Source organism: Nematolebias whitei, chromosome 14 (genome assembly GCF_014905685.2).
Source record: "Nematolebias whitei isolate Nwh7 chromosome 14, NemWhi1, whole genome shotgun sequence".
Lineage (NCBI taxonomy): Eukaryota > Metazoa > Chordata > Actinopteri > Cyprinodontiformes > Rivulidae > Nematolebias > Nematolebias whitei.
In genome coordinates, this window is record NC_056511.1 from 5,831,210 (window position 1) to 5,842,731 (window position 11,522).

At 41.3% G+C, this 11,522-nt stretch overlaps 1 protein-coding gene across 1 annotated transcript in view; it reads left to right on the forward strand.

The window, feature by feature from the left end:
* The window catches only part of tmem132e (transmembrane protein 132E), a gene marked incomplete at its 5' end in the record, with an annotated part of 183,306 nt that extends 178,693 nt beyond the window's left edge, over positions 1-4,613 (forward strand). The window contains one exon of the mRNA XM_037688218.1: positions 3,340-4,613. Coding sequence (XP_037544146.1) covers positions 3,340-4,410 — 1,071 coding nt within the window. The remainder of the gene's footprint in view (positions 1-3,339) is intronic.
* Positions 4,614-11,522: the final 6,909 nt, after the last annotated feature.

Sequence of the window (11,522 nt, forward strand, 5' to 3'; positions counted from 1 at the left end):
CCTAATTAAAGATGGCATCAGAGAACATAATTTTGGACCACTCAGCAGCAGTTCCAGGCGAGACGCTTCTGACGCTGTCTCTTGTTCAAGAGTGGCGCCGCTTGACACAAGGAATGCGACAGCTGAAACCAGTGTCTTGCATACGTCTGTGCGTGGTGGTTCTTGAAGAACTGACTCCAGCTGCAGTCCACTCTTTGTGAATCTCCCCCACATTTTGGAATGGGTTTTGTTTCACAATCCTCTCCTGGGTGCGTTTATCCCTATTGTTTGTACACGTTTTTTCTACCACATCGTTTCCTTCCCTTCGCCTCTCTATTAATGTACTTGGACACAGAGCTCTGTGAACAGCCAGCCTCTTTAGCAATGACCTTTTGTATCTTACCCTCCTTGTGCAAGGTGTCAATGGTCGTCTTTTGGACAACTGTCAAGTCATCAGTCTTCCCCATGATTGTGTAGCTACAGAACTAGACTGAGACCATTTAAAGACCTTTGCAGGTGTTTTGAGTTAATTAGCTGATTAGACTGTGGCACCAGGCGTCTTCAATATTGAAGCTTTTCACAATATTCTAATTTTCTGAGATACTGAATTTGGGGTTTTCGTTAGTTGTCAGTTATAATCATCAACATTAAAATAAATAAACATTTGAAATATATCAGTCTGTGTGTGGTGAATTAATATAATATACAAGTTTCACTTTTTGAATGGAGTTACTGAAATAAATCAACTTTTTCCACGATGTTCTAGTTTGATGAACAGCACCTGTAGATGTGCATCTGTTCTGCAAAGCTGAAAACTGCTCGAACTTTCCTTCCTCTGTCGCGCGTCCTGACGGTGAGCAGCTGATGTTTTAGCAAGCTGTGAACATAGACTGTCAAACGCTGCCTGATTACAGACTCTGGCGGGGTCCAGATGAGCGTTGTCAGGTAGCCACCACGCAGAATCTGAAGCATTTCATCCAGTGTCTCCGCAGGGGGAATACAGATGGTGCGCAGTGACAGGAAATACAAAATGAGACCATCGCGCTCAGCAAACACAGGCAGGAACTCATCATTGGAGGCACACACGCTGCTGCCGTGCCTCTTGTCTGTGTGTGTGTTGGAGCTTTGAGGACAGTCGGGCCGTTCGCCGGCCGCCCTCCTTCCTCCTCGCTTGAAAGCAGTTTGCTCGTGCACACATCAGAGGCAGGGAGCACGCTAAGGCTTGTACAGAACACAGGGTGCTACGAGCACTTCACAAATACTCTGGAGATTTAAGGATTGGAGCAAGTCCAGATCTTCAAAGAGTGCAGCTGGGAACTCATTCAGATCACGGTCAGAAAGAGAAGGAGCCATCGCACAGACAGCTTCTTTTTCTTTTGTTTACTTTAAAAAAAAATTATTAGTGTTATGTATGGATGAGAATCAAATTTAGGTGGGGGGGTGGGGTGTCTTGAAAGACTAAATTAAATGAAGGCACATAAAGTATATGATGTGAATGATTTTCAGCTAGCGGCACGGTGGCGCAGTTGACAGAGCTGTTGCCTCTCAGCAAGAGAGTTACCGGATCAAATCCTGGCCAGGGGCCTTATCGTGCCAGTGATTTATTGAGGTACAGTAACTACAGGTCAGCTAGCTCTGAGTCACTGTTTGGCCGTGACCCACGCCAGAGCTCCTGAGCTTCACTCTACAGGAGCCTCCCGAATCATCACACAGATGCAGAAGCAAAACCACAACCCATACTCATTTCCCAACAACCCTAGCGGCTCAAGCAGAGCATGCCATACAAAACCAGTAACAATGAAACAAGAATAATTAACATGTAACAGTAACTCCTCAAGGATCACCACCCCTCCCACGATAATGTTGCTAACAGCACCATGCTGCTAACAGCACCATGTTGCTAACAGCACCAGGTTGCTAACAGCACCATGCTGCTAACAGCGCCATGTTGCTAACAGCGCCATGTTGCTAACAGCGCCATGTTGCTAACAGCGCCATGTTGCTAACAGCGCCATGTTGCTAACAGTGCCATGCTGCTAAAAGCACCATGCTGCTAACAGTACCATGCTGCTAACAGCACCATGCTGCTAAAAGCACCATGCTGCTAACAGTACCATGTTGCTAACAGCACCATGCTGCTAAAAGCACCATGTTGCTAACAGCACCATGTTGCTAACAGTACCATGCTGCTAACAGTACCATGCTGCTAACAGCACCATGCTGCTAACAGTACCATGCTGCTAAACCATGCTGCTAACAGCATCATGCTGCTAACAGTACCATGCTGCTAAACCATGCTGCTAACAGCACCATGCTGCTAACAGTACCATGCTGCTAACAGCACCATGTTGCTAAGATAACCTCACTGCCCACAAAACCACTCTGCTAATCGGACCATAAATGTATTTCTTTTTCACTTTTGGCACCTTGTTTTTGTATTTTTGTTGCATTCTTTGGCATTTCTTGTTGTTTTTTGGCGAGTCAAATCAGTTCTTCTCACCCTGAGTATTTCATTGCATTGTTGACCTTGTGTATTCTGCATATGACAAATAAACCTAAACCTACAGGGGGCCATTCTGTCCCTGTGCAGGACCACCTTCCTGCCTCTAGGGGCCAACTGCACCCATCTGTCAGATTCAATGAGGTACATCTGTAAATGTAGACCGAGTTAGATTAGTTGGGGTGAGCATCTTGAATTGGTTTCACTCCAAATATTAATCCGTTGTAGATGTGCAGCCAACAATAATTTATTTCCTAGAGTTCATTTACCATCCTTCATATGTACAAACTGATTTAACTTTTGTCCGTCAGGTTTAAAATGTCATCACAGTCAGCTGACCTGAACAAACATCAACACGGCTTTAACTTGGTCAGTTTTACTAAACTGAACTAAACCTTTGTGTGGTAGTAGCTTACTGTCAGTCACAACACAATTTCCAGTACCTTAATATCAAATGAGGTTATGCAGAATTTTATTTTTGAGGTTCAAACATCAGCAGCTTCATTTTTTTTGTCTAAAGCTGAACCACGATGGCAGCAGGGGATTTGCATTTCTTCATGGAAGGAGATGTTTTTAATTTTATAAAGTCGTAGCTACTTCTCAGTATGACTTTAGGTAAATGCGTCTCTGCTTACAGTGATCTAGACTGTAGTATTTGTAACATTTTATATTAGTCAAATTCAACCAACTTTCTTGTTTGATGCCAAGAAACACTAAAGACTTTAGTGAACCATAAAATCCTAATGATTTAATTTCACCCATAAATCTTCCTGGTTTGTGATCACTTAACGATTTGAAACAATCAAAAGTTGTTTTACTTAAAAATAAACTTCCAATCTGTTCTGTTTTTTCTCTGACAGGAGGCCAGTTTGTCTGTCTGGATGCTTTTCAGTGACAACACAGCCACCCCTCTGATTTACTTTGATCCCAAAGACTACAACCTCAACGCCTCTTCGCTGGATGACAAAGTCGTGTCGATAACCCAGGAGCCTCAGCAGCGCTGGCCTGCAGTGGTGGCAGAAGGCGAGGGATCCGGCGAATTGGTGCGTGTAGAGATGACCATCTGTGAGGCCTGCCAGAAGACCAAACGCAAAAGTGTCATTGCATCTGCTATGGTTCATGTCAAAGTTCGCTTTGGCCCGGAGGAGGACTCCGAGGAAGAGGCAACCACGGAGGGTGAAATTGAGCTGGCTCCCATCACCAGGCGGACAATCATTGATCCCAACATCAATGGAAGAATTTACGAGACTTCTAATGAGCAGCCTGCCAGTGTTCCCATTGATTACACCAATTTCCCCACAATTAGCAACCAAGAGCGGCCGACTGAGAGTGCTGAGGAGGAAGAGGATGACTTTGTTCATTCACCTCGCAACATGACAGACCTTGAAATTGGCATGTATGCCCTATTAGGTGTCTTCTGCCTGGCTATTTTAGTGTTTCTTATCAACTGCATTGTCTTTGTGCTAAAATATCGCCATAAGCGCATCCCGCCTGAAGGACAGGCCAACATGGACCATTCCCACCACTGGGTGTTCCTTGGAAACGGCCAGCCCTTGAGGGCCCAGTGTGATCTGTCGCCACAGCAGGTGGAAAGTCCCAGCAACCCTTTGGAGGGTGTACAGACTTGCTGCCATGCGGACCACCACAGCAGTGGCAGCTCCCAAACTAGCGTTCACAGCCAGGTTTATGGAAGGGGGGACGGTAGCTCTGGAGGGTCCACAAAGGATAATGGTGAGGAGGCCAGTTCGCCCACCTCCAAGCGCAAGAGAGTCAAGTTTACCACGTTTACCACCCTTCCCACAGAGGAACTGCCCTACAACTCCATCCCAATTGCAGACGAGGAGGACATTCAGTGGGTTTGCCAGGATATGGGCTTTAAAGACCCAGAGGAATTACATGATTACATGCGCAGAATAAAAGAAATAGCCTGAGATAGGAGGCGCCACTCGCAGCTTTCTAAAATAAAAGACAGCTCCTTTCTATTTTTCTCTTTTTCACACAAGTGAAAGCGAATTTTTCACAGACTAAAAGGCCAAGAGTCGTTTGGGTTAGGGTTTGTTCCGTGTAGTTTGCACAGTGCTGTAGAATCATACACCCTCACACAGAAGAGAATGCAAGGAAGCCAAAGACTTGACCAGAGGATCTCGGTCCATAGAGACGTCTGTAAATCTTGGCTATAGCAAACGTGTCTCACTTGGAGGCTGAGCCATGAACACATAAACAAGAGCTGCTTCAGCTCCTTCTTTTTCAGGAAACGGCTCTTGCAGAGGTCTGAAACGGATCCAAGCGTTGAAGAGGATATATTAGCAGCTGTGTCTCAGTGGCTCGGCAGGACCTAACAGTACTGTACCTATTCCAAACGAAGAGGCCTTTGATGAACAAAGAACTGTCAAAGACTCTAATTAGACCTGTTTATTTTATTTTTTTCTGCCAAAGTAGGAGCAGAATTACTTTAATGGCAAATCGTTTTTGTTGTTTGTGCAGCACATTCATGATTTATATTCATTACTTACATTTTCTACATTTCGTAGTTAGCTTGACGCAGTGCCCTACTACAGGACCCGGTGTTTCTGACAAATATAATGCCTTATTATTTAAAAAATGGCGATGGTTCACTTCTTAAAACAATGGGAACACGCTGTTTTCTCACTATCAAGAGGCTAGAGACATTTAAGTACAATCCCAATTCTGGAAAAAGTCGGCAAGTTGTGTAAAATGTAAATAAAAACAGAATGCAATGAACTGTAAACCTCATAAACACATCTTTTGTTTATAATAGTAAACGTGTCAAATTTTAAACTAAGAAATTGTACCCTTTTTTTAAAAAATAAGGTCATTTAGAATTTTATGGCAACAATTTTTTTTTTTAAAGTTAGGCCCACTGTGAAGCCTCCCTGTTTCTTGTTACAACAGTCTGTGAACATTTAGGACCTGAGGAGACCAGATGTTGATTTTAGAGGGAACACTGTCCCATTCTTGTCCGTTGTAAGATTCTAGCTGTTTAACGGTCGTAGATCTGTGCTGAATGGGAGAATATGGTGTTCAAAACCAGTGTACACGTTCCTGCATTGATGGAGCCAGATGTCTACTCTGTCCATGACAGAGGTACTAATGCACCCCCATACCATCAGAGAGGTTTTTGAACTGTGTCCTGACTAACGGACAGGATGTCCCTCTCCTCTGTAGCATGGAGGAAATGGCATTCAAAGTTTCCAAAAACAATTTCACATTTTATTCATCTGACCACAGACCAGTTTTATACGTTGTCTAAGAGCTTTGATCCAGAGAAGACGGCAGCGGTTCTGGATGTGCTCACATCTGGCTTCTTCTTTGCCTGATAGAGCTTTAAGCAGCATCTCTTGATGGCACGGTGAACTGGGCTTACAGACAGTGATCTGTGGAAGTGTTCCTGAGCCCAGAACAGAACCAGACCTGTTCATAGTGCAGTGGCCCCTGAGGGCCCAAAGATCACCAAATTCAATATTGATTCTCAGCCTTGTCCTTTAGGCTCAGAGGTTTCTACAGATTATTGAAATATTTTGATATTTTGAACAGTAGATGATGGGATATTCAAAGTCTTCCCAGTTTTTATTTGAGGAACTTTATTCTGAAATTGTCCCATTTTTTGGTGCAGCCTGGTAAACCCCTGACCATCTTCTGAAAGATTCAACATCACTAAAATATATATTTTTTTATACCCAGTTCTCATAACCCGATGCCAGTTACCCCAGTTAGTTGCAAAATGCTCCTCCAGCTGTTTCTTATTCACATGGATCACTTTTACAGCCTTTTGGTTACCCCCGTCCTAACTTTTTGAAACGTGTTGCTGCTATAAAATCCTAAATTACCCTATTCCACGTTGGCACAATTTATGAATTTAAACGCTCCAATGGGGGGGAAAAATTAGAAGTTGAATAAAAATCAAATCTCAAAAATATAAATATATAAAATATGCTTATTATTGCTTTTTTTTTTTTTTACATTTTTCACAACCTCCCAACTTGTTTGGAAGTTGTAAAACGCTTCAGCTGCTCTGCAGCACGAAGAAAAGGATCCTGAGGCACAAATTCACCTTTTTTCCCCAAGTTTGTAAATGTTCATATTGTAATTAAATAATTATTTATACACATTACTCAGCTAAACATGTTATCATGCATTAAGTGCATGCCATGTCCGGCCTACATGCAGCCATTCCTCGGTGTATATAAATGTGTTGGGCACTTCAAATTCTTTACTCAGTCCGAGGCGGAGTCGTCTGAGTCTGCTGGAAGTTTTGGAACCTTTAAATTCTCGTTGGCTCTCAAGTTCCCCTGATGTACATTTTTAACACACTGGCGTCACATTTGACTGTTAAACATGGAAATTTTCTATGCATCGGGACTTAAAATCTTTTAATTTATTTTCCTCCTCTTAAAATTGGCTGTTCTGCAGCCTCCGAGGGACGAGAAAATTTAGAACGTCTCAAGTTGGAAACGTACTGAACGCAAAAGTCGATAAATTCATCTGGAAATGTGACCGACGCTCCAACAAGGTCAGTTAATGTCGCTGATTTTCACAACCGTTTATGTCATTATAGTTTCAAACACATGATTTCATTTTTGTATCCATGTTTTAATTAATCCCTTCCAGTAAAGTTGACACGAGTAAACTAGACGATAAAGACTAAACAAAGTGAGCAGGATAAGCGTCGGTTGTCTCTTGGTGAGACAAAGCTTGGTGCTCGGTCTGCGTGGTTCAAAGTCTGACAGGTTCCAGGAGTACAAATAAAAATCGGCTTTGACAGTTTAATCAATTGTGCGCACAAATGTGCAATAACGTTGGTATTTATGTCGCGTTCAGTTTTGTTTGCAGTGTGGAAAAAAAAAAAAAAAGAACGTGAACATGACACTGAAATTGAAACAAGGGTTTAGAAACCTTCTACAAATTACAACATGTGGCTATAATGTTATATTGTCTGTGTTGGTACAATAATCACAGCAAACATTGACGTCTGCTGTCAGTTTCATTCTAACAGATAAATTAGAAACATGCCTGTTTGTATAAGATGAGAGGAATGTAGTCCTTGTGATATTTTACTGACAGTTCCAGCTCAGAGTTTGACTTGCTTCAATTAAAATGAGGCTGTGGTGTCGAAGTTCTGCCTCTGAGGAGCGTTTTAAAACGGTTTGATGGACGTTTTAATGCAACTCACATACGGTTGTTTACAGCGTACAGTGCCAGTTCACTACAAAAGTTGTCTCAGGGCACTTTTACAAGACAAATAACAAGTTCAAGAACTTATTGATCCTAGAAGCAAGAAGTTGCTGAACTCAAATTATGATCTGTTGCTTGTTCTCGGACAGAATAAAGTCTGTCAGCAAGTCTGTGTGCGAGGATGAAAGGTACTCATTGCAACGTCAAGTAGACTGGTAAATAAATAAATAAACTTCACTAAGATGCAAAGTACCATGTGTTTGTTTACCTACAGAAACAGCCGAAGTGACTGAAAACAGTTCAACAGTGATGGTGTCCACACTGTTTCAGCCTGCGAGCTCCTTTTAAACTGACCAAGTCAAAGTGATGGACCCGCTCTAAGGCCACGTTTACACAGAACAACCTCTGGAAACATTGGTGGTGGTTTTATTTTATGTTTATTGGGGGTAATAAACAAAAGATGAGCAGGCTTACATGAAAACACTGTAGTTTCCACGTCAGTCGGGTTGCCAGATAAGAAAAGTACTGTGACTTTAAAGTGATAGTATTTTGATCTAAACTGTCATATGTGCTGAGTAAAGATTCATTCAACCTTTATTTATACAGGTTAGTCCCAATGAGCCTCGAGGACTCATTTACAAGAGAAACCTGATTTTAGCAAAGAATAATGACGACAGTAGACAATCTTAAAAGAAAACATGTAAATTGAGAAGAACAGATGAAAGAAAATGATATTAAAAACAACTAAGCAAAAACAGCTAGGTTGTAAGGCGGAGTAAAATATTGAAACGGGAACATGTCTGCACTGGTTTTTGTCAGGAACTTATCAGATGTTTGAAGCCACTTAGAGAGGTCAAGGTCGAGAGCTTCACATCTTTTTTGCAAGATATTCCAGGAAACAGGAGCAGAGTAGGAGAAGGTCCTTTTGTCTAGTTCAGTTCTCAAGAAGTGGTTTAAAGATGAAAATGTACCAGTGAGAGAGTCTGCGTGAAGTTAATGATGACCAGTTAACCAGTGAATACTGGGTGCAGTGGTGGGTACGATAATCACAGCCAGTTATGAATCTTAGTGCATCTTAGATATTCTAAGATGAGGTGTGTATTGTGTTTGTTGAACATATGCACAAAAAAAGAGTGGGTAAATAAGACGTTTTAAATTTATCTGGCAACCCTGGGCTCAGCCGCCTTCGTTGCTCATGCAGCGTCTTCACGACAGTCCAAACTGGTGAACACACTCACGTCTCTTCGGAGCCTGGATTTTATTAGTTTTGCTCCTACAAGCTGAAAAAGGGTGAACAGCACAAAAACACTCTGCTCTCTGCCGTTTATTATAACTGTTGTTAGTTCAGAAAAACTTTGGCCTGCAGCTGCCTAGAGTGAGCATGTGCCACTTCACATTTGTGGAGCACTTCACCACCGTGGGGGGTGGTGAAGTGGGGGGGGTTCCTCCAAAAATCTCCACTTTGAGACCTGGATTCAGAAACGTTCAGAGAGAATGAGGCTGTTGTCTGTAAACGAACGACTGAACGTTTCATGTCGTGTAAACGGGCCTCAAACTGGCTGCCCTGTCTGTCATCCATCCATCCATCCATTATCTTTACCCGCTTATTCCATTTTGGGTCACGGGGGTCGCTGGTGCCCATGTCCAGCAATCACTGTGCGAGGGGCGGGGTACACCCTGGACGGGTCGCAAGTCCATCACAGGGACACATAGAGACAAACGAAACAAACAACCATTCACTCTCTCACTCACACCTAGGGACAATTTAGAGTTACCAATCAGCCTAACATGCATGTTTTTGGTCTGTGGGAGGAAACCAGAGCACCCGGAGAAAACCCACGCATGCACGGAGAGAACATGCAAACTCCACCCAGAAAGGCCCCTGGACCGGGGTTTGAACCAAGGACCTGCTCGCTGAGAGGCAGCAGCTCTACCAGTTGCGCCACCGTGCTGCCGCCCTGTCTGTCAATTGAGACAAATTTCATAGATGGATGATCGGCTGACATCTATTTGTTTAATGCCATGAGATCTACCCAGAATACCTTTGAGATCGACTGGTAGATCGTGATCAACATATTGGGCACCCCTGCTTTGGACCATATTTACACTCAGACTTGTTGAAGGAAGTATGCAGATAAAAGCATTTGTTTACAATGAATGCGTACCTGCATTTTAGAATTGATGTAAGAACATCTGGAAAACTACCGGAGTAAACTCATTCAAACTGAACCGTTTGATCCATTTCTGGTTTTATTTTAATTTTTAATGTGATTTCAGAGTTTGCAGCGAGTACCTTTTAGCATGCGGCCTCTGTTTTAATTTTAAAACACCCGGTAAGCTTTGTCGTCTGGATCTGGTTGTGAGATTTTGTCCACTGGAGAGCAAGGAGATGACTCAGCGTGTTTATCACTGGCTTCATCTCCTGAAAAGATTAATTTGATAGAAAATTAACTTTAGCAGATGTAAAACCGACAGACAGCAGCGTTACTGTTTATCGTTGTTAGCGTAGCATTTTTTTAAATTACAATATTAGATAACTAGAGACAACTTTTGAAGGTTAATTTTATTCCAGTTCTGATATCACAGGAAACCGTTTCTTTTAAGGACTAATGAGCCCAGCGTGAGCTGAAAAACGACTTGCCGAGTTAGCTTCCTGTGATTCTCTGAATTTGCAGAGCTTTGATTGTTCTTTTATGTTAACTGGTGAACCTCTGAGCCAGAAGAAATCAATAATGATCACAAGTTCTGTTTGTTCTGCTCCCACCGGCATCATTAGTGCAAACCCAATCCAGAACTCCTCTCATTCTGGCCACATGTTGATGCAATTACCAGCTTCGTGCAGGATGAAACCACTGAATAAAGTTTTTTCTTTTTGTTTAATAAAGATTCACCAAATCTTACAGCGAAATAGATTATTTTCTCACAGCAACATTGTAAATACTGGAAAAATGTGATTAGTAACTCAAGCATTTCAAAATACTTTGTATGTTTTCACGGCAGAAAAATATGATTTTTTATTTTCCAAGTCTATTTTACTCTCCACCCAGAGCATCAGCAAGATCTGCAAATATGGAAGCACATTTCTGCCACTGCAGATGGAAAAACAATAGTTGTAATTATGACGTACCATCTTAACATTATGTAAATCTCATGATTATGTTTTAATATCTCATCATGAATTACCGTCTCATAATTATTTCTTAGCATCTCTTACTGGGTCTAGCACTATTTTTAACATAAACATCTTACAGATATAACAGAATACTGTTTAGTATTTAAAAATATGACAATATCTCAAAACTATAACTGACCTTCTCAAAATATCTAAAAATGACTTTAATTTAATAATTATGAGATAGCATCTTGTATTTATGACTTATTATCTCAAAATTATGACAAAGTTTCTCAAAATCCTCTCATAATTATGACAAATCTAATAATTATGAGATGCTTCAGAGATATATTTATGACTTATCTTAAAATTATGACAAAGTTTCTCAAAATCCTCTCATAATTATGACAAATCTAATAATTATGAGATGCTAAGTCATAATTCTGAGGTTGTATTTTGTCGTTATGATTTAGCCTGTCATGATCATGAGATGCTTCAGAGATATCTTGTTTTTATGACTTATCTTAAAATTATGATAAAGTTTCTCAAAATCCTCATAATTATGACAAATCTAATAATTATGAGATGCTTCAGAGATATCTTATATTTACGACTTATCTCAAAATTATGACAACGTTTCTCAAAATCCTCATAATTATGACAAATCTAATAATTATGAGATGCTATGTCATAATTCTGAGGTTGTATTTTGTCTTTATGACTTAGCCTGTCATGATT